The sequence below is a fragment of the Euprymna scolopes genome, chromosome 2, assembly GCF_053919585.1.
Source record: "Euprymna scolopes isolate OS-2025 chromosome 2, ASM5391958v1, whole genome shotgun sequence".
Lineage (NCBI taxonomy): Eukaryota > Metazoa > Mollusca > Cephalopoda > Sepiida > Sepiolidae > Euprymna > Euprymna scolopes.
In genome coordinates, this window is record NC_136483.1 from 65,862,065 (window position 1) to 65,887,244 (window position 25,180).

General features: G+C 33.0%; 1 protein-coding gene and 1 pseudogene across 2 annotated transcripts in view; one reads left to right on the forward strand and one right to left on the reverse strand.

Moving 5' to 3' along the window:
• Nucleotides 1-25,180, forward strand: part of LOC145291808 (transient receptor potential cation channel subfamily A member 1-like) — a 198,149-nt gene that overhangs the window by 126,615 nt on the left and 46,354 nt on the right. For both annotated transcript variants that reach the window (XM_080137720.1, XM_080137719.1), the window contains 7 exons: nucleotides 1,906-2,103; nucleotides 5,900-6,081; nucleotides 11,942-12,106; nucleotides 14,188-14,302; nucleotides 17,419-17,585; nucleotides 21,911-21,995; nucleotides 22,390-22,449. In XM_080137720.1, coding sequence (XP_079993846.1) covers nucleotides 1,906-2,103; nucleotides 5,900-6,081; nucleotides 11,942-12,106; nucleotides 14,188-14,302; nucleotides 17,419-17,585; nucleotides 21,911-21,995; nucleotides 22,390-22,449 — 972 coding nt within the window. The remainder of the gene's footprint in view (nucleotides 1-1,905; nucleotides 2,104-5,899; nucleotides 6,082-11,941; nucleotides 12,107-14,187; nucleotides 14,303-17,418; nucleotides 17,586-21,910; nucleotides 21,996-22,389; nucleotides 22,450-25,180) is intronic.
• On the reverse strand, nucleotides 16,581-16,697 carry LOC145243584 (5S ribosomal RNA; annotated as a pseudogene).

The following is a 25,180-nucleotide window of genomic DNA, read 5'->3' on the forward strand; positions in this document are numbered from 1 at the left end:
TATTATCATCATCATCATCATTATTATTATTATTATTATTATTATTATTATTATTATTATTATCGTTGTTATTATTATTGTTATTATTATTATTATTATTATTATTATTATTATTGTTATTATTATTATTATTATTGTTGTTGTTGTTATTATTATTATTATTATTGTTGTTGTTGTTATTATTATTATTATTGTTATTATTATTATTAATGTTGTTATTATTATTGTTGTTGTTGTTATTATTATTGTTATTATTATTATTATTGTTGTTGTTGTTATTATTATTATTATTATTATTATTATTATTGTCGTTGTTGTTATTGTTGTTGTTGTTGTTGTTGTTTGTTTGTTTCCTCTTTCGGCATCTTTCAACAATTCCTTTAATTCAACCCTTAAAAACATCTGTAAACTTATTCAAGTGAATAAGTAGGTTATCAATATCCATTAAAACATGATAATGAAAAAAGTAATGGTGTCATTAAAGTTGTTCCAAAATCAAATTCTGTTTTACCGTCAACTAAAACAGTATTATTAAAACCTACTCTTTCCTTACTTTTTATTTTAATGCAATTAGAATACATGTGTAATTTTTACGATTTTAAATAAATTAATTTAAAAAATATCCGTTTGACAGACCAACGAAAATACTATTTCAAATTTAAATGCGGCAGACCAATAAAAATTCTTTTGTTGTATAATGGGGATTGTATATACTGAGTATATACACGTGCGTTTATGCACGTCTACTTCATATAAATATACGTGCGTATGAAATCGATGCTCGTATCGTCTAGTGGTTATAAATGTTCGTTGTAAGTGCGTGTGTGTGCGTGTGTGCGTGTTTACACATATTCAAACAGAGTTCACATAACATGGACAAAGTATCAGTTATTAGTTCTGCACAAGTTCAACAAACATGACATGTTAGCACACAATGGCTGTTCGATAACGGACTACTAACCTTAGGTTGTAGCTCCCTTCGTCTCTTGGACACTGCAAGAAAACATTTCACTGTGAAGCAGTAACAACAGGACTCCTTTTTGTTTTCCTTCATTTTCACAGTTAGGTGTTTCCTTCAGGGATTTACAATGCGTTCTCTCTTTAGTCCTTATATCGTCTCTTAGTAGCACAGTCGAATGCTTCCATGACTGACAAAGTCAACCTCCTCTCGTAGATGGCTCTCTTACTTGTATTTCTAGTTTATGTATCAAAACCTACTCTTTCTTTGTTATCAGGTCAATTCCATTGTTTATTATTTTTTAAATTGAATTCCTAAATCTATTTTATTACATAAATATTTCTCTAATATTTTTTCATAAACATTCCTAAATCTAAGTTAAAATTCCTTCGTCAGATTTTTAACATAAATATTTTTACTAAACATTCCTTTCTTTCAAAACATTCTCTATGCGTATCTTTAACTACATAACAGTTAAAAATCAATAATAATAATAATAATAATAATAATAATAATAATAATAATCGTTCAGACCTTTGATATTGCCCGCCACAACATAACCCAGATACTATGCTGTGATCATAGCCAAAAGGCCCAACATAACTTTTTTCAACCTGAAAGTGACAGATCGACGAAAATGTTATTTCATACATGACAGACAAATAAAAATATTACTTCAAATTTAAGCATAACAAACTGGCAAAAATTCTATTTTAAACTTAAGTAAGACTGCCAAATGAAAATACGATTCCAACCACGTGACAGAACGACGATGGAAGAGAACCTCTTCTAGAGATGTTTAGATGCATCTTAAATTCAATATTTGGATTCAATTTGCACGTTTAGTGATAAAAATGCTGTTCCAGACAGACAAACGGAGAGAAGTCGCATCTAAAAACTGATCTAAATTCAATGGTTTTTTGTTTTTTTTTCACATTGTTTTGCAGGGGGCAAACATAGAGAGCCGAGATAAACAGCAAAGGACACCCATGTTGTTAGCTGCAAGTAAAGGCTGCATGAACGCTGCCAAGTTCTTGGCAAACAAAGGAGCTGATATTACAGTCAAAGACAAAGATTCGCGCAACACCCTACATTTGGCCATCAAAGGGGGAATTTCACTTTCTAAAGTTGTCGAAGATCCAGACGTAAGTTTGTTGCTATTACGAGTTTTGTTTGATTATACAATGTTTTTGCTAATGGATCACAACTTATTTTATTTACCTTTCCAACAGGTTAGACACAAGGTCAGATGTTAAGTTGAAAAGTAAGTGTTCTAGGACGAGCACAATCTAGCCTAAAAATGCCTGAGCAACCCTGTCGACATTTCCCACTAAGGACGCCTCAGAGGATTAGCGATAAACCTTCTCAAATAAAAAGTAAAGCTTGGGTGGATGGACCTTCTGAGACTCAATAGCACTAGAAACAGGACCAGGAAGAGGAAGGAAAAAAACAGAGGAAAGTAAGCATGTGGTGGAGATAGAGACTTTTATGTACATATTGACACAATATATTTTTTTATGACGTGACGGCGCGACAGGAACTTTTAAACAAGATTCAAGAGTCATTTATCCTCGAAACGTTTAACAAGATTTTCGGACGATCGTATACAGTAGAACGAATTATACACAAATCAGCTGCAGACTAAAAAAACTGTTTCTTGACTTTGAGAGAAAGCAGGAATGCGAACATATTGTCGCTGACTTTGAAAATACGTGTAAGGCGGCTTTGTGTGGAAACGACCAGTAATAAATGTCTTTTCTTTCAACTGAAAAAAAAATTGTCTCAAATTTCTTTCATTTGTTTCTTTGCAAGACTAACTGCCATGTTACAACTGTCAGACTGATTGTTGCAAAGAGAAATAAGTTGCTTCAACTTACAACAGCAAAAGCCATTCGATGATAATGAGGGTTAATGTGAGAATAAGAGTAAATATGATTGATTGTTGAGAGATGAAGAACCTCATGAGAGGATTGAAAATAATTGCTGAAATTGATCAAATTCCAATACTTATGAGGACGTTTCATAATGGGAATCGGTGGACACTGGATTTATTGAAATTATTTAACAGATTAAGCAATTTGCATCATACAAATCAAATCAAATTTATTTGTAAAAATAGCAAAGTGCAGCAAGCCATGTAGAAGGATAGGTAGAAGATTGTACATCTACGCACCGTCTGAATTTTTTGTCCAAGACGACCATAATCATGGATATGATAGATATTAGTGATGAAATGATTCCAATATTTTACCGATTCTGAAACAATTACCGATTCTATACTAAATTCCAGATTCCGATACAATTAACGATTCTGATTCTATATAAATCTCTAAATATTTAACTATAAAGTGGTTATTTTGTTCCAATTATTGTAATAAACACATCTTAAATGGGCATATATTTTCTCAAACGTAAAAACACATTTGAGATTTTAGTTTCGCTGGAAGTTTAAATGAATAAATATTTGTCATTTTATTATTACTATCGGCAGTGGAAGATGTTTCTTAAATGAAATCAAATAAAAACGATAATCAAAGAAATCGTTTTTGGCATCAGAAAATAGGCGCACATTTTTCTGATTCCAATACCGATTCTGATAAACCAAAAAGTTTTGATTTTTCCGATTCCAATTAATCATTTCAACACTAAGAGGCATCGTCAATAACTCTAGTAGGCTGTTCCATCTAGCAGAAATACGGACAAGGAATACTGCTTTTCTGCTAATGAGTTGAAATAAGTTATAAAAACATATTTGTAATGTGATTGGTTCCAATCTTTCTTCTTATCTGCAACCTCTCTCTCACAGACGTGATGTTGCTAGTCTCCGTCTTTTCTATAAATACTATTATGGCATGTGTTTTTCAGAATTGTCTGGTCTGTTCCTTATTTCTTTTGTTCCAGTTCGTTTGAGTTGTTGCCTTTGGGGTTTCGATTACAACTGATTTACAATTTTTCGTGAGAGATAGAAAAAAAGAGAAAGAGAGAGGGGTTGGGGACAAATAGAAACAAAGAGACTGAAATATTTTGTTTTTCAGATTCTACTGTCAGCCAAGCAGGCTTCACCATTTTGCACCTGTAATTGCTTTGATTCGACTGAGATTTTATAAAAATCTATCAATCTGAACCGAGCTGATTTGTGCTGACATTTCGCAATGAAAACAGCATGGACTTGATTTTACATGTCTCATTGTGAGAACCAGAAAATATGCATAAAAAGCTTTTACATGTGAAGAGCTCGAGAGCCTTTTATCATTGTACCACAGTGATAATCATCTTTTGTTCCTTTAAAATCATTATATCAAGTGGATTCATGCCTTTTCTGGAGCGATTTTCATACCCACGCATCTTCTATTGCTCCACTTTCACCTGTCCCGTCACAGTTGCCGTTGGGATGCTACAGATGAGCTGTTAATCAGTTCTCTTCATCTGCTGCTGAGGTGTAATTATCTAAAGAACAGCAGCCACAGTGGATCCAACATTGCTTTGCATTGTTTGGTTGTCTGTACCACAGATTCTACATGATTATCTAAAGAATACCATAGATACTGAAGATCGTGATCTCTTTGAGTATGTAACTCTCACTCAACTTCTAATGGAAAATTCCACTTTACTTTATTCTAACTTAATGTAGAAATTTCCCCACTTTAAACAAATTTTTACACAAGCACATTTAAATATTATTACTAGTGTTGGGACGATTAATCGGAATTGGAATCGGGAATTGGAAAAATCGGAAGCCTTGGGGGTATCAGAATCGAAGAATTGATGCCTATTTTCCGATGCCAAAACGATTCTTTTAATTGTCTTCTTTTTTTTATTTGATTTTGTTTAAACCAAAATCTTCCATTGCTGGTAATAATGATAAAACAATAAATATTTATTGATTTTAAAATACTAGTAAAGCTAAAATGGATAGTTCCTCCTCCACACGTGTATTTTGACGCTTAGGAAAATATCTGCATATTCAATATGTTTTTTTTTTTTTTACAAAATTCGGGGAAAATAACAATCTTATAGTTAAATAATTTAGAGATTTATAAAGAATCGGAATAGGTAATTGTATCCGAATCGGGAAAAATATTGAAATCGTTCCATCACTATTTATTACACAATGAATTATAATCGATCAAGATTTAGATCTGTATTTGATGACGAAAGAGTTTAACATGGATAGAAACAAAGATTGACTTTGTATACGATATTGAGACTGATGTCACAATTTATTTCAATTTCTAATATGATTTTCTCCTCAAAGTAATCCTTCGCTATGAAATTTATACACTGCGAGAAAGATTAATCTTTGATGACCTTACGCTCTACGTTTACGCTCCCCACGCCTTCAAAATAGGTCCTTTTAATGACTCTCACAAGGGTCAGACAGAGCAAAATCAGGTGAATAGAAAAGTTGTTCTTGTATGGTAAGTATCTTTTTATCATAGCTCGAAATTTATTGTTTATTTCTTAAAATTCAACATTAGAAAAAGATACAAAAAAGCATATCCTATAAAGTTTTATGTTTGCAGAAAGCTAAGAATAGTTATATACACCCATGATATCATCTTTTGTCTATAGCTACCACAGCAAACTCATTGCCATTACTATAAATTCACAAAATTCTTTTTCATACTTCATATTAGTTGAGGTATCCAATGTGGTGAGCCATTACAAGATCAGTCGCTCTGCTATGTCAGATTGTGTTATGGCTCTGATCAGTCCTAGTGGGTCCACCCTCCAAGGTGGTATCTTCTCTTTTTGATAAGGAGTTAGTTTATCGAGAATATTCAGCCATATTTTGTGGGTTCAAAGTGCACTAGCACCTGTGTGCTGGCCTTTCTATCTTTACTTTTTAACCTTATGTCACATCTTCCTGCGATGAGTGGGGAGGGTTAATACCACATACAAGATGACGAATTATAAATGCTATTTGTTATTTCTTTACAGAATGCCAAATATCACAGTTGTATACAATATCTTCAGAATGAAAAGGACAAGTTTGGCTGTACACCGCTTCACTATGCCACACAAGAAGGCTACCTCGAAGCTCTAAACGACCTAATCCGGTTGGGAGCGAGCATTAACTCGAAAAATAATGACAAAGAATCACCTCTACATTTTGCTGCCAGGTAATATAAGTCCTATTTTCTATGTTATTCTTTTGTATTAACCAGTGAAACACTTTCCTACTGTAAGGTATGCCTTCGGTGATATTATCATTGTTTCCTTAAGTGTTTCGAGTTTCTTGTGACAATAGAGAAAAAAACGAAAATTTGCCTGCTGAAAAGTGAACGAGATGCTTTACATATCATGTGGGTCCATCTACTAAAGAAATAAAAAGGCACTTGTAGATTACTGTCATGGGGGAACTTTTTGGTTTCAGTTTGGAAAGCTTACATCAGATGGAGACAACACAAATAACAGCAAATGTCAACAACAACAACAACAACAACAAACAGCAAATGTCAATAACAGTACAATAACATGAAATGAAACATTAATTATCTGAATATTTATTGAATTAAAAAAAGATTCCATGTAAAGAAAAGCTCACACGCATTCCAAATTTTAAAGGTCATACATATTGACAACTTCCATTTATTTTGTGGAAAAAAATTCTTCTATTTTCTTACTTTTATTTTACTTCAATAAATATTCGGATAGTTAATGTTTTATTTCGTGTTATTTTACTGTTGTTGATATCTGTTGTTTGTCGGTCATGAAATTGCATTGTCTCCCCCTGCTGTGAGCTCTCTAAACTGAAACCAAAATAAGTTCTCCCATGATAGTGATTTACAAGTGCCAGAAAAAACATTTCTATTCATATTTGTGGATTTTTTTATAATTAGGACTGATTTACATATTTGAATAACTAATTTGCATGTGCGGAAATCAAATAGAAGGGCAAATGAAATAAGAAAGTGCGTTTTTAAAAAGCAGAAAGAATACATACTTTTTGCAAGATTACCCAGTTATAAAAACAAGTTAACTACAGACTACGATTGCTTCTGCCATGTTTAATTACCTCTGCTAAGGCAATGATTATTGTAGTAATATCACTGGAATTACTTTCCTACGCACAAGGACTGTAACGAAGGAACACACAGGATATAGCAAAACTATCCACACTAAGGTTTGGTTAACACACCTATTTTCATGCATCCATGTACAGGGTGAGTCACGAGAAACGGATGTTTTTAGACCGCTCCTTGCTCTTCTTTAGTAAGGGATAGAGAGTGAGGAAGGTAGTCTTTAAATATGCTTTAGATGCGGTTTAGTTTGTTATTATTTGTTTATCTTTTACGTTAAATTTTATTAGTTAGTTATTGATTTTGAATTGCTTCTCCTTAAAAAAAAAAGCATCCGTTTCCCGTGACTCACCCTGTATGTATGTTAATACACTAGTAAAACTACACAATGTCTCTGCGATGGCGTAGCTAGAATGAACGTCATACGGGGCGGTCCGCTCAAATGTCACCTCACTAACCTCCACTTCACTCTATGATAAAAGGGGGGGGGCATGTAAACAGAATTTTTGTGAAATATTAAACGGTTTTTCTGCTCAGTTAATGTCGGTGCGTTACTCACAGAATGCGATTAATTAAACTGCAGAAGCGCCTGTTTAAAAGCTACACAAGTTCTATAATTGAATACCCCGCCCCCAAAAAGAACAAAAAACCGCTTGTGAAAACTTACTGACAGCATTATTAGAATCCTAAATTATGGGATAAAAAATGAACGAATCTCTAAGTAAAAGAAAGTTGTCTCTCAGAACAATGACAAATTGTAAAACAACGCCCGTGTATACTATGACGAGTCACTTAGTAAATGGATGAATAAATAAATTAATTATTTGTTGTTATGAAGAAAAGGGGGCGTTAGAAACGCAATCGAAGAGAAATGCCGAAAAAGAAAAAGGAAAAATCAGTTAGTAAATAAAATCGGAAAAGATGGTTTGAAAAAAAAAAAAAAAAAAAAAAAAACACGTAACAGCCGATTTGCCTTATCAACTCACAAAACGAAGCGAATAAAATAACATAGAAGAGGATCAAGTGATGATAATAAATGAATGGGTGGAAAAACAAAATTACGAAGAAAAGAAGAAATAAGACACTTAAAATAGAATAGAATAAAAAAGAAACTGAGTTAACGATCTTTTTGTTTTATATTTAAATCTACACTAGAAAGCACAACGGTACTCAAGCAGTTTTGTTACCGCAATTTTTCCGAACCTTCACGAGCGTTTCCGGGCAGATATTGAGAAGAACTGGGATATGTCGAGCCACTTAGCCAATTGAATTCAAGTTAGCAGACGATAAAAAAATTAAATTACTTTTTTTTATTCAATTATCTGTTTTTCACAATTCACACTTTAATAAAGTTATTTTTTTACCAAAGTTTTCAGATAATTAAGATAATGAATCTATAAACTTTGTTGACTTTACTACACGTACGACAAGGAACCATGTCGAAAGAATGTGAAGGGAAGCAAAGCAAAGACTCAAAATAAAATGTAGAACCAATAGGGAACTATTAGAAATCTGCTTGACAGACTTCATGTGGAGACAGACATTCAAATATCTTTTCGCCTGCATAATAAACCAGGTAGCTCAATATTACCCTCAGCTTCAAAATTTGCCAACCACTCTACCCTCTATATTTTTAAAATAAAAACAAAACAAGCAAACAAAATCTAAACATTACCATCGGCAAAAAATTAATAACTAACAAGAAAAATTCATAACAATGCCCCCCAGAAAGAAAATAAAACAATCGCCCCCCAAACAATAATAAATAAAAGGTTTTATAAAAAGACATCTACAATTTTTTCCATATCTTGTTTTACTTCCTTTTCGTTGTCTTGTTAAAATAAAAGTGTAACCAGTGGTGTTTAAATTATTTTCTCTTTAAGATATATTAGCAACTATTTTTCGTTATTTAAGTTTTTGGTCTTCTGAGAAAATCGCGGTAACAAAACTGCATAAGTATCAAAAAACTTTTATACTATTTTTACAGTTTTGTTTCATCATATAAAATTTGAAATAGACATGTGTAAAAAAACAAAAGAAATTTTCGTTTCTTCCATTTTTCATTCTGGTTTGTAGTTGTATTCATATAGAACAAAAAATAAATAAAATCGTGTTACAAAGCGGGGACAAAAGAAATCCCAATAAATATTTCAGTAAATATCGGAACATTGCATAAAACGTTTGTACTTTGATCTTGAAAAGCAAGTATTCACTTTTAGAACATTTAAATGCAAAACACGGCAATTCACAAAAGAATGTACCTTCAATAGTATAGTCCTACAATGGATGTTTTCTTGTTTTCCTTGTGGCAAACTGATCAATGACATTGTCAAAATCTATTTGTTTTATAAGTTCGTTTTCAATGGACAGAACAGCCAAATCCAACAGTCTCGACTGGCTCATGGTTGAGAGGAGGTAATTTTTTATAAGTTTCATTTTGGAGAAACTTCTTTCACACGATGCCACAGAAACACATATTGCCAGAAGAAATTTTAGAGCCAACGTAAGATATGGTAATGACTTAACAAAGTTTCACTTGATGAAAACTGTGGGAACTGCAGTACAATTCAGTGCTTGGCTCCTTCCAAGTTTATTTCAGCTGCTTGTAGGTGTCGCCTTAAATGTGAAATTTCTAGACAAATGTCTTTTTCAGATAGCTCATCAAACACAGCTGTGAGCTTGACAACAGACAACTTTATTTCTCCCTCGCCGGCACAAAAAATATAATCTGGCTGAACGGCAGAATTTTTTTTTTAAATGTCATTTACTGCCTGTATTCTGGTATCCAACTCGATATGGAAACGGTCCAGACACTCTACCATTGCTTTCTCAGTCTCCTGCTGAAATGACAATCCAGCATCTCTTGCCTCCTCTCCTGGCATTCTGTTCTTTCTTCTGATTCTTCTCTCTGTAGAGATATCAAGTTCTTCACATTTTGCAAGTGCTTGCTGGACAGCATTGTCAACAACATTCATACGCTGCTCTTCAAAAAGATCAAGATAGCCCTTAGTTTGGTAGCAACCATGTCTAGGGTAATACCTGGTGTTTGTATGTACTTCTGAGATACGTTTACTTCTTGTAAAACGTCACTCCAGAATAACAAGAAAGCAATGAAAGAAAAGCATATAGCTTATAACAGATTGTGCGCAGCACCTCTCGTCTCGGCGGTTTCTTCGACATCACACAGAGATTCAATAGCTTCCACAAACTGGTTAAACTTCTGTTTCACCAGCTTCACTGCATCAGCATGTGCACTTCAGCGAGTTGTGGATAATCTTTTCACTGTAAGACCTGTGTACTTTACTAACACATCCCAGCGATGGGTTGACATAACGTAAAAAGTGTACATTGCCTCAAGATTGCCAAAAAAATGTTACACAAGAGGGATTGTTAGAAAACGGATGTTTTCCACAAAGGTTTAAAGAATGATTAGAACAAGGTACAAAAACAGCCCTTGGATTAATGTTCTTGATCGTTTTTTGCACACCACCATGAATTCCGGCCATGCTTGCAGCATTATCATACCCTTGACCGCGACAGAACTTAATATCTAGTCCTTCGTTTTCTAATTTCTCGAGGATCTCGTAAGTAAATGCAGTAGCTGTTTTACCTTTCAAATGTAAACATCCCAGGAATGACTCACGCACTTCAACTGCACCATCGCTGATATGTGCATATCTAATTATTGTTGACATTTGATCTGCAATCGAAACGTTTGGTGTACTATCAAAAAGTATACCAAAGTATTTTGCATTCTTGATGTCAGCGAGTTTTCCAATCACATGTTTTGCCAAAAGAGAAATAAACTCGTTCTGTGTTTCAGGCGACATGTATGAACATTTTGCCTGACTGTCTGTGCTTTGCTGGAGGCTGAACAGATGCTCCTGTAGTGAGATAACAATTCGACAAGTTCGAAGAAGTTACCTTTGTTTAATGAGGACGTATTCTCGCGATGTTCTTTAGATGCCAGATCCTGTCATGCAAGAAAAAGTATCACGTCTAAAACTTTGTGCAGAATGTCTCTTAACTTCCTTTTCTCTTTTTCCATAAGGGAAATGTGCACTGCATCAATAGTTCTTTTGCAGCTGGATGATACATCGTTGAATGTTGACAAATTATTGGTGGTGTTGGCGGCTGAGTCTTCAAACTCTTCTGATCGATTTGCAATTGCTGTATCATAATGATCTTCAATATAAGTTTGTTCTGTGTCGCTGTCTCTCGATTGCTCGCTATCACTTGAAAAATGACTTTCGAACTGTTTTTATGCGCGCTACTTTCAGCTTCAATAAAGTCAAAACATTTGACAATTTCTGATTTTTGTATCCACTTCAGCAAAGATGATTTAATGTCGTTTAGCGCTGTCTCTTTTGCTTTTTTAGCTTGACGTCGCTGATAGCTGATACCATTTGTCTGGGTGTTTAAGAGTATTATTATTTATTTATTTATTTATTTATTTATTTATTCATTTTTTTATTATTATTATTATTATTATTATTATTATTATTATGACGATGACGATGATGATGATTTATTTAATTATTTATTTATTCATTTTTATTATTATTATTATTATTATTATTATTATTATGATGATGATGATGATGATGATGATGATGATGATGATGATGATGATTCGAGCTTTAATCTTCATTTTCTTTTATCAATATTTTTTTCTTACCAAATCTTTTTCCATTCCAAAAAAACTTTTCAACTATTTCTGGAGAATATACTTTTGTCTGATGTGATGAGTTGTTTGGTGGTCTCCCACTATTCGAATATTTTATGGAAGAAAACTATTGCTGAAAATATTATTTTTTATTCAAGACAAATATGTCTACTTAGGTAGAGTGTCCGAGTATTGCAGTTCGAATAGCATCAGATACAACACGAAACATGTCACTTATTATTTCGGTATCCAAGCTGTTTGCTCTTTACTATTACCAAAATCCATTCTTTGCAGGTATGGCAGATACAACACCTGCCTACAATTATTAGAAAGTAGATATGGCCAGAAAATCATCAATGAAATCGATGGGAAAGGTATGAGTGCATTGCACATTGCCGCACAAAATGGCCACGTGAAAATCTTGGAATTACTCATGAAAATGGGCGCCATTGTAATAAAGTAAGTTTATTTCCAATTTATTTCATACTCATCAAAAATGATAATGGCCTGTGTCGGGGCGGCGTATTGACCAGAATAGCAATCTGAGTTGAAAATAGCAAGCATCTCTTTTCACTTGATTTTATATGAAACTAACAGAATACTTATCCCAGGACGGGTACAACGACGATATATATATATATATATATATATATATATATATATATATATATATAACGTGAGTTTATGATTTTTATTTTTTTTAACTTTTTATTTAGAAGTGGGGAGGGGGCGAAAGGTATGGTTTCGGAGGGGAACGCTCCCAAATTAGTTATGCCAACGTTACTCAACATGTTGCCTAGAATATATATTGCATTCATGCATTTAGGAATGAATTTTCTCTGTCTCTGTCTCTTTCTGTCTGTCTGTCTGTCTGTCTGTCTCTCTCTCTCTCTCTCTCTCTCTCTCTCTGTCTCTCTCTCTCTCTCTCTCTCTCTCTCTCTCTCTCTCTCTCTGTATGTATGTGTTCCCTGTGGACTCGAAAACGGCTGGGCTGATATTTATGAAATTTTATAGGAGTGTAGTTTATGTATCTGGTAGTGTTCTTAGATAGGTTTTGTATCAGAATGTCTTCGATATGTATTGATGATCGAAAAAATCCGATGAAAGAAGGAACAAACGATTTTGACCAAAGTTAACACCTTACACAGCCTAACATCTCAAGTGCATTTGAGTTTTATTATCACTCAAGCGGAAAGGGACGACCTGTAAAATCAACAGTAGATTCTTGTTAATGTTTTTGATTAAAGCACAATTACACCATTATACTTGACTATTTCATTTTATACTTGAATTTAAGCCATTATCACTGCACAAGCAGTAAGACCAGGCATATAAAATCAACAGTAAATTCTTTGATATGATAGGGGCGCGTTCGAAATGAATATTTATGGTTAGAGCACAATTGAAGCATTATACTTGACTTTTACGCATTAAACTTTAATGCAAGCTATTATATAAAAAATAATTTTATAAAATCAATAGTAGGTTCTCTACAGTGCAATGTAGACTATAATGTATTGTGGACCAAATCACTGCGGAGTGGGGGGGGGGGTAGTAGGAGCATGTTAAGCTTCCTCTCGGTGCACCGCAATTGAACAAAGGGCGATTTCACCGATTTCGATGACAATAAAAATGTGTGAAACATGTTTATATATTTGTTTGCACAGGATTTACTTAAAAACTAACCTAAATTAAACTCATTATGAATTTTACGGCATAGCTGTTTGGTATAAGAACTCCAAATTTGGGATATATTTAATTTAATTCAATTTATGCAAAGATTGCAAACAGGGAGTGAAAATTCATAAGCCTCTGATTTTGTGAATTTTTAACAATAAATATAAAAGGCATCAATTAATAAATATTCCCCAAATCTCAAGTTCTTTGGAATATTTGAAAAGGGTTTGTGGACATCGCCTCCCATTTGAAAGTTTAAATATTTCAGATTTGCATTAAATTTGAGTCATAGTCATTAGATACCAATTAAGCTGTATTCACGAAATTTTAATTTATTCTTAAGAACTGTTAAGCTTTCAATTTTAGACATTTTATAAAATAAGAACTATATAATGGAATTTAATCAAAATTAGAATAAGGATTCTAGACATAAGATTTAGAATGGTTATATTTTGATTTTGATCTTCATAAGAGGCCATAAAATTGGTGAAAACTTTTACTGCTCAGGAAATTATTTTTACCCGTCTTGGGATGAGTGTTCTTCCTAGTTTAGTGTATATGTATTTAATAAGGCTGCTTGCAATGTAGTGGAAAACGAAAAATCGTAAAAGAAGATCAACAAAATGGAGGCAATATATGTAATATTATTTTTCAAAACAGTTATCTTTCATTTTTTAATAAATCTTTCACTTAGTATTGAATAGAGTCTGGAGTGATGGAAAATATATATTTTGATATTTTGGGAGAAAATTTCCTCTTTTCAAAAACATTCCTTTCGCTTGCTGAAGAAAACCATCTAATAAAAATTGTTGTCATGTTTGAATACTTATATTATTATTGAATCTATTTTTAATTGTTGACAGAGATTTCTATAACAACACGCCTTTGCATCATGCGGCGGCGAATGGATACACCAAAAGTATGACTCTCTTATTAAATGTTCACTGCCATCTACTTGACGCACAGAATCAGCTTGGGGTAAGCATTTTTTTCCAAGTCAAATGGATATATATATATATATATATATATATATATATATATATATATATATATATATAAAGCTGAATGTGTGTGTGTGTGTGTGTGTGTGTGTGTGTGTGTGTGTGTGTGTGTGTGTGTGTGGTCACGAATAGGCTCCTATATGGTTGACCATTTTTAAAAAAACTGATTACATATAATGATAGAAGATGTATTGAGACACAGAAATGGGTATGTTTGATCTGACAGAATGGTGGTTCATTAAAATTGTGGGGTCTGCATTCGCGCGTGGTCCACAAAGTATGGAAATAAAAAATTTAATAATTAAAAAAAAAGGTTTACAAGCGTTTTTGATATAGATGTACATAAGATTACTTTGAAAAGTATGTTTTAACTTAAGTAGGGATGGTATAATAAAATTGTGGGGTCTGCGTTCGCGCCTGGTCTCAATAGAATGGAAATAGGCACAAACTTTAATAAAGACTTTTCATATCTATCTGCGTAAGTATACTTTGATAATTATGTTTCAGTTTCAAGAAATATGGTATGATAAAATTATGGGGTGTTCGTTCGCACCTGACCTCCATAGAATGGAAATATGTCACAAAGTTTAACAAGGTTTTTTTAATATAGACCCACAGAATATTGTGATAAGTGTTTCAGTGTGAACAGGTATGGTATAATAAATTATGGGGTTTATCTATTTTATTTTTACTTTCATCATATTTTGCCTTGGTTTTGATACCCCCAAATATATATATATATATATATATATATATATATATATATATATATATATATATATATATATCAGGTTGACAAGAATGTCCTTGCGGTTTTTAACTTTTAAATTCATTTGAACATATTTTGGCTCAAACAAAAATTTATTGATCGAAATAAGCACTGTCAGAATCAACACATTTCTGCCAACGCAAAACAAGTGTATTTATGCCAGTAACGTAAAAATCTTACGTTCTGGTGGCGACGAAGTTGCGGAAGGCATTTTTTATATTGCTTAGGTTTTTTAAGCATTTTTCACACAGAAAGTTGTCGAGATGATTGAAAAAGTGGTAGTCGGTATTTGAGAGGTTTGGAGAGTATGATAGATGAGGCAGAGTTTTGTAGCCCAATTCGTTCAACTTCTGCAAGTGCGGTCGGCCATTGTTGTTGAGGAGAATTGGGCCTTTTCTGTTAACTAATGCTGGGTGTTGTTGTCGAAGTTTCTGATGCATTTCATCCATTTGTTGACAATACTTCTATGCCGTAATGGTTTTGCTTGCATTCAAAAAACTGTAATAGATGAGTCCAGTCGCAAACAATCAGCATGACCTTCTTTTGGTGCAACTCTTCCAAAAGTGTCGTGGAGCTTCGTTAGCATCTAACCAATGAGCTGAGCATCGCCTGTTGTCGTAAAGAACCCACTTTGTATCACAAATCACAACACGGTCGAGAATCGAGTCGTTCTTATTGCATAAAAAAAGGGGAAGACGACACTTCATAACAGCGTTTCTTTTGGTTGTTGTTCACCCATTTATCAAGTTTTTTGTCTTTCCAATCTCTCTCAAGTGGTTGAAAATCATCATATATATTATGTCTAATTCAGAAGTAAGTTCTCGAACAGTTGTATATTGCTTGGCTTCAACTAAGGCTCTTAATTGACCTTTATCAACATCCGATGGCCGACCACTACTCTCATCATCTGCAAGATTCTCGTCGCCGCCACAAAATGTACTGTGCATTCAGTAGTGGTTTCTGAGCCAAATGCTTTGTTGATATCGCAAGCTGTTTCAGCAGTTTTTCGGCCTAGTTTGAATTGAAATAAGAAAATTATGCGAATTTGCTTTTTTTCCCATCTTGTATTCACCGTTCTGGAAAGAAGACATAATCATTTTAAAACGATTGTAATTCAAACGATTAAATATAGCGAAAAACGCTTTTTTAAAATGATATATAAAGTAAAAGTATTATAACGAAAACTTATTTGAAAATACATCATTTGAAATCAACATTAAAAATTCCACAAGGACTTTCTTCTAAACCTAATATATATATATATATATATATATATATATATATATATATATATATATATATATATAGTGGCTTCCTTCAGTCTTGACAAACTATGGATACCCACTGTAAGGGTACCTGCGCATGAAATTTGTGTAGCAAGAGTTGCGCAGTCTCCACTCACGTCTCTTCTGAATCAACATTGCTGCATACCATTGGCAAGTTGAGGTACAGGACGACTGGAAACAATGCTGAGATGAGTGGAGAGAACATACAGCGCCTAGAATTCCCAGATGGTCACCCATCTGGTACTAACCAGGCTCAACGTTGCTTAACTTCAATGATCTGGCGAGAACCGGTGTGTCAACGTGATTATGCCGTATATCTAATAGATATGTATTAGATGCGTTTGAAGCCAAAACAACGCATTATTACAAAATAAGCAGATATTTATTTTTTTGAAATTTATATTGAAATTTATTAAATTTATTAAATATCTGTTTATTTTGTATCTAATACGTATTTTATTTTATTCAAACTCAATCAGTGCCTGTATCAAGGAACACAAACCCTAACGTGAATTCCGTGTGACCAACGCACCGTTTCGACATTTGAAAAGATTACCATAAAAACAACAAACGGACTTCTACTGATTCTATGCTCCAACAACAACAAAAATAAAAAGATAAAGAAGACATACTGATGATAAAGTGTATCATCGAAATATATTAATAAATTTCAATATGAATTTCAAACAAAATCAATATATGTTTATTTTGTAATAATGCGTTGTTTTGGCTTCAAACGTATCTAATACCTATTTATTTTATTCAAACTCAACCAGCTCTTTTATCAAGGAACACAAACCCTAACATATTTATATACTAATAGAAAAGCTTAGAATTTCTCAGGATTAGATGAGAAAACTCCACGTTCTTCTGCTCCAGAGTTTCTAAATATATATGTTTGTAAGGTTTATTTCCAGATCCCCGGAAGAGTTTGTGAACAAACTAACAAACAAAAACTACAACTTTATATATATATATATATATATATATATATATATATATATATATATATATATATATATATTTATTTATTTTTAGGAAACTCCCTTACATTTGGCAGCAATGAATGGCCACTCTGCTGCCGTTACTTTTTTGCTAACATGTGGAGCCCAAGTTTTAAAAGACCACAAGAATATGATGTTTCTCGACCATGCATTGGACATGAAAAACAGTGAGGTTTCTTTGGCAGCCATCAAACATGACAGGTACATGTTCTTGAATTTCTTTTTTCATTATCTCTACGTTTTTAAACAGACAGGCTATTATTAATTCTTTAAAATAAATTTTCAAATACAAATAGGTAAAATCTCAATTTAATTACAAATATTTCAAAATGGGCTTCAGCAATATTCTCAAGCAACTTACTTTACTTAAAACCATATTACTGTTGAAAAAGTAACATTAGAAACGGTAATTTATTCTAAGCTTAATCATGCACACAAAATGTTGAAAAACATGTTGTCTTGCTGGAAATTTAATATGGTCGATATATACAAATCCAGAAAGACTTAAGGGAAATCACTTTATTTGTAATATGCCACAAGAGAGACAACCATTGCTCTCATTTTTTGTGTATGAAAAAAAAATGGGAAAAAAAAGAAATAGCAAACATTTTATTTGCATAGTTATAAACGACAGATTATCTGATTGTGAATAGACATTTTCATTTGCATCATTTTCATCTTCCAACATGGCGACTTGAATTTTTAACTTTTGCATGGACGATCAAACATGCAATAACTTCTTGTTTTTAATGCTAACTTGTTTTATTGAAATAAGGTTTTAAGTTGTTTTTTTTACAAGAGAGTCATCACATCAAGGCCCGAAGGTCACTCAAGGATAAGGGTGAATGAATGTAAGGTGGTAGTTTAATAATCATTAATGGTGTAGATTAGGTAGAATTTGGATTAGTTAAGGGGACGGCTCAACAAGAACTTGTTTACATTGGACTCGAAGGATAACATATTGTAATCGGTTGGGAAGTAGGCCAGTAGAACAGTGTTCTACGGGCGAGCAGTTCAAGGAAAGAAGCGTTGTTCATGGAATCTGCGTTTAGAGGGAGTGAGGGAAATTGTTTTATAGTGGTTGTAGCTAGTCGAGTGTTTTTTGTGAACGTTTGGCAAGAGAGAACCATAAATTGGAGCTCAGGCGAGCACTTGCCATGAAAATAACGATAAAGTAGAGACAGGCTCACAACGTCTCTTCTTTGAGAAAGAGGTGACAGGGAAGAAAAAAAGCATCACCTGCTAGGTTTTGAAACTGGTTTTGAACTCTATTCAGGCAAGATAGGATGCAGTGAGCAGCTCCTGTCCAGATGTGGCAACAGTACTCCATTTTAGGGCATAATTGGCTCTTATACAGGTAGAGGATTGCATCGGCAGTTAGATACTTACTGGAGCTGTAAAATGATCCAACCATTTTCCCAGTGGTTTGAGAATAATGTTGAAATCTATTTCATGAAGGATAATTTTGGGCGATTACATTGAGATTTTATGCATTTTTATTTGAAAATTATTTTTTTTTAAGAATTTTTTTTCATTAATACATCACTGATTATTAAAACTCTGTGTCTTCTCAGAGATAAGAAAAAAATAAATAAATAAAGAGATCATCAGTTAAACGATGGACACCACTAAACAAGGATTGGAAACAACCGATGAAATAGGCAGATTTCTAAAGAGGAATTAATTATCCAAGAGAACAGAAGTATTTGTTTACATTAAATATTTGTTTACAGTTGTTTACATCAGACTTGAAAATATTGAAGTCGATATTATAGTTGGCATGGCGTTTTGTTTCACAAATTGAATGCTCTAGGAAAGAAACTTTGTTCATGGAAGTTCTGCTTGGTCCTTTGTACAAAGAGAGAGAAAGGGCAAATCTCTGTTACAATTGTAGCCAGTAATAGTTTGTCTGATTTTTAATCAATAATAGTTTATCTGTTTTTTTTTTTTTCATTATTATTAAATGTTTATATATGTGAGCACATACAGTCCTAGGTTGTATTACTAATAGTATGAAACGTTCTTAAATAATCCCTGAAAATTAACAATCGGCAAGGAAGATAACTCATATTTTAAATTAAAGAATATAATATAAGTTGTCTACCTTACAACTAAAATTTTATTTCTTTTACTGTATAAATAAAAAAGTATATCAACAAATAAAAATGAAAAACTAAGATAACTTCATTGTATGCCAAACAACATCAAATAGGTGTAGCTAGTATTGTTATGTTATGGGTTCCAGGCAACTCCAGAAAATGAAGTAGTTGATCATTATTATGAGTGTAATTTTGGAAATCTAAATGTTATGTCACCTAAAAGAGGTATTTTAGAATGAAATATCTACAAACAATAACTTAGGCATGTTAACTTGATAGAATGGAATTTTATTCTGACAGTTATGTTTTCAATTGGAAGAGAAACCTGGAAGCAAGAGGCCAGTGTGGTATGTAGGAATAATAAAAAATGGATTATGTGAAAACCATCAGGTGATGACGTAATAAATTAGAAAGACAATTTTAGATATAGACATAGAGTTTTATTTAGTTAAAGATAGAACAGTCGAGTATCAACCTTTGGCCGAGCCGGTCATGGAATGAGGTAATCCACTCGGCACTAGTTGTGGAGGGAGGGGGGCATAAAGAATTAGACAACGATTAAATTGCAACTCTGGCAGAATAATTGAAGAATAAAAGATTATGAAATCATCAACCTTAATATTATTTGTGTAGAAATTTTGAAACAAAGCTTTTCTCACATAATTCCATGCAAAAGATATAGCATGTTACTCCTTTTGTAAAGAGAAATGCCAGAAGTAGTTGTTCAGAGATCTGTCATTGATAACACTGGGCAAAAACGTTTTTTTTTAATTTTTTTAATGTTGTCTAGATTTCTACAACTGATTTAGGATATTTTTGCACTGCTAAATCAGGAACTGCCATCCGTTTCTCTTCATCAAGTCAAGTGTTTGTGCTAAATTGATCCAAAAAAATAAAATCAGATCTTGTGATAAAATCGATTAAATTTTGTGGCATTATCAGCTGATTTTTGTCAATACATATCATCCTAAATATGTTTTTAAGAGAAAAAAATGTTTTGCCAACAACATATATTGATTATCTGATAGAAATATCGATTACTGTAAACTGAATGGTTGGCATTGATTAAGATAGGTACACATAAATTGCATGTTGCTTCATTATTGTTCAAAGTTCAGGGCTTGAACTTCTGTTTCTTTGAACTCCTGGAATGCTCAGTAGCAAGAAGGTCTCTCTTCAGATTACAACAGCAGTTAGCCATCAGAACCGAACAGACCTGATCTCCATTTCTTTCAGGTCCTGATAGAATTTGCCTTCCTTCTTGTCACTCATTGGACCCGAATTCTCAGGAAACCATTCCATAAGTGAAAATATGTAGTGCATCTTGACACTCATGTTGCAGCTCAAGTTTTGAAAGAAGTAAGCATGTTGTTTACAAGTTTTGCATAGTTTCTGGCCTTATTGTTGTCAAGAAAGTTCTTCACTACCAGAACAAATACCTTCCACTCTTCCAATTCCACTTTGTTCATTAAGTTTTCAAACTCTGGATCTCTGATAAGTTGCCGAATCTGAAAACCGTGAAAGATGCCAGATTTCAACTTTTCCATAGTCAATCCTGGAAAAGTCTAGTACAAGTAAGTGAAGCAGTCACCATCCTTGTCCAGAGCCTTGATGAAGTGCTTGATTAAACCAAGCTTAATGTGCAGCCGTGGGAAGAGTATTCTGTCTTTATCCATCAGAGGGTTATTGATGATGTTCCTCTCTTTGCAAGGTACCAATTCCTCCTGCACAGATCAATTCCTCTTCGTGTATGCTGAGCACTAATTTTGAAGAGATTTTGAAATTTTATTACTTCAAACTGATCCCATTTTGACATAATAACCCAATACTATCGGACCTGAATACTTCTTGTCATTAAAATAACCATTTTCAATCAAAATATAGCATTTTACCCCTACCAACTTCTTCTAAAATGCTCCACACATGCGTACATATGAACAAAAACCACATGTGGTTGTAGCTCAAAAACTTGACCTGATTGAGCAAAATCAGTGTGCTTTTTGGGCGAATTTTCTTTAATATAAAGGTGAAAATTATTTTTTATGTTATTTATTTATTTATTTATTTACACAATGACTTACGCATTGAAATTAATGGTTATTTCTTTTTTATGTAACTTGGGCACACGGGAAAATGCTTGATCACCCGGTGTGTTTTGTCACTCTACCTTGAATGTTTAAATTCTGACTTTTATCACAAATATCATGAAACATTCTAGAAAGATGAATTTGGGTGTGAAATAATGCGATTGCTTGAATAGTTGTGAACGTTCTTATTCAAACATCCGCACCATACTCATTATTTAAAAAGCGTTGGAGTGGGAACTTCTAAATTATATGAGGAGATAATTCTAGACATTGGCAACTATATGTATTTTTCTCTTGATTTAGAAATTATCTCCCTTTAATTCGGTTTCTATTTTTTTAGGTGGGAAGAGCTCATTAATCACTCATCAGAACTGTATGGCTGGTTGAGTCTTGGCTTTATCACACAGCTTCCAGATGTTTGCATTGTAAGTTATTTTCTATTTGATTTGTAATCTTTTTTATTTATTATTTGGTTGAGAGGAAAGTTTTCAGATTATAAAAAATTGCCATTCAATTGAAAGTGTATTTTAATACATATGAAGTGAAACCTAGCCATTTTCGGTTTAATCATTTTTCTTGGGGTAATGAATTTTACGATTTCATTGAAACTTGTTGGCTTCTGACAGCTGATTGGATAATTGCTTCGGCATCTTCCGGCTGCTTATATTACCTGTTGAAAGATGCCAACAAAAAGTTTCTAGAGATTGGGTTTTAAACTGAATAAGTACGATATTCAACATTGAATTTAATTTTGATTCAAAATTAAACTTCTTTCCTAATGCTGCAAATTTTAATCAAATGAAAATTTCATTCTTCCAGGCCCTTCTCGACCGTTGCATGAAAACATCGGACGAAGATCAGAAAAGCAAGGATTATTACGTAAGTAGTTTATTTCGCGATTTGTTCGAATAATGCTCGAATTATTCAGCAAGAATTATTTAAACTAATAAATATATACTTGCTCCAGTCGCTTAATATTTTTATTAATAAATTTAACGCTACTTTAAATCTAAGTAAATTGATAATTTTAATGACTAAAAAGAAATCATTTCAAGTATATTCTGTTCATTTAAGCTTTTAAGTTTATAAATGCAAATTATAACAAAGGAGAACAAAACTTGAGAAAAATTTATTCTGCTTAGAATAACAAATCCAGTCTGAATCTGCCTTAATTAGATTCTTTGGACTACTATCCTGATCTACAATGTTATTTTTACAACATTTCGGCCAATGTAACCTTCGAACTTTTTTAGGTGTATCTTGTCGAATTTGGAAATCTGCACGGAATTTCGAACAGAACCTTCATGGGGGTAGCATGCTCTTGTTTCCTCAGTCATGACTAGGTAAAAATTCTAAGGAATTCGTAATTATATTTTGACAGTCGCCTGCAATAAGGATTGAACCTTCAACCTCCAGCATAATGGATAAAGTACTTGGTAAAATCCAATTGAAATTTACACTCTTCTAGAGGTCGAAGGTTCAATCCTCAATGCAGACGACACTCAGAATACAATTACAAATTACTGAGAAGTTCTACCCAATCACGGCTACAGGAACGAAAACATGCTACCTCCATGTATTAAATAATGTGTTTGGTTCGGAATTCTGTGCAGGTTCCCAAGTTCAACAGAAAGATTCACAGATTCAACAAGATACACCTGAAGAAGGTTGGAGGTTACATCGACCAAAACGTAGTGAAAATATCACTCAAGATGAAAACAATAGTCTGAATAATCCAACTAATACGTCTGAATCTGTTTGCTGGCTGCATTTAGCGACCGGCCAGTTATGCCCGTTTTGGAAGGAAATGGTTGACTATCCATGGCATCTAATTTCGATTGATAGCATCCGATTCTTCTCTACACAATCAGCTTGAAGCAATTCATATCGATTTACCGTTTGCTCATGTGCTTCCTCCATATTTTCCTCCCAGGGGACAGTTAATTCCACCAGACGGATACATTTCGTAGAGTCAAACAACACCACAATTATAATTAACAATGGAGGACGAAGTGATTAGATTTAAAAAAAAAAAAAAAAAAAAAAAAAAAATTCTGAAATGTGTAATGATAAACGGGAACAAAAGAAGACTTGAGAAATCTTTATTCTGATTAAAATAATTGATATACGTGCAGTGATATTTCGTAGTTTTGTACTTACAAAGGATCATCACTTATTAAGGCTCAAACGTCACTCGAGGATAAGGGTTATTGAGTTTGACAAATTCCCAAGCTAGACGAAAGATTTCAGAGTTCGACAAGATATACCTGAAGAAAGTCGGAAGTTATATCGACTGAAATGTTGTGAAAATCACACTCAAAATGACAACAATAGCCCAAAGAATCCAAATAATATGAATAATCAAAAATTCAAAAACTGAATAAATTAAATTGAATTAAATTAACATATATGCGTTAGTCTAATTAAAGAAATGTAATTAAACGTTTTATTTCTTTGTATAGAATAAATACATAATATAGCAAAGTAATTTGGAGAGTTGACAAAAGACTTTATTCTGTAATTTGCTGGCTTCGTTCTATTACTTCGTAATTTAATTTCTATTCCCCATTTAAAATCATTGAAAATAAATAATTGAAACTAAATGGAAGAAATAAGTTACAACTAATTAAAAAGAAGACAAAACTAATCGATAAGAAAAATAAAACAAAACTCAATTAATATAATCGATAATACAAATCACCAGATTAAATGAAAAAGAAGAAAGTTTTTTTTAAGTCAGTCAACCAATCAAGATGTTATTCTTCTGTCCAACCATTTAAATATTCATTTTTTTTTTTTTTTGATTCATCGGACTACTGTTCTCATCTTAAGTGTCATTTTCACAACGTTTCGGTCGATGTAACCTCCGACCTTCTTCAGGTTTATCTTGTCGAACTCGGGAATGTTTCTGTCGAACTCTGGAATTTGGACGGAATTTCGAGCGGAACCCTTTATGTACTTTACAGGAATAGCGTGCTATTGTTCCGTCAGCAATGACTGGATCGAGATCCTAAGTGATTTGCCCATACTGAGGATTGAACCTTCAACCTTCAGGAGAATATCACATTTTATAATTGATTTTTCCAAGTACTCTAACCACTGCACCAAGGGTCCTGATGAGAACAGTAGTCCGATGAATCCAAATAATACGAATAACCAATCCTTATCTCAAAAGATCAGAAACATTTAAATATTCTTTTCTTTTTTCCATATTATCAGTAATTATTCATATTAAAGTTTACTGGCATGCGTGATTATTTTTGCTTTTATTATTTTTATTGTTAACAGTAATTATTATTACTTTTCTCATAACAAGTAAGTTCGCATGCATAATTATTGAAGCGGATTGGACACACGTACGTGCACTTTCATCATTTCTATGGCGAAGTCAGTTGTGTTGGTGAGTTTGTAAGTCTAGGTTATAAGATGGGAGCGTATACACAAGTTGATAGAACAATCACAAGAGATACATTATATCTGTTACAAGGGAACATTTAAGCACAAAAAACAATCTAGACATCTACTTAGTCATGAAGATGGTATCCATGGCCCGTGCGTGACATTGTTGCTGACACACCTATCTAGTCAGCTATATTATGTAACGATTTGG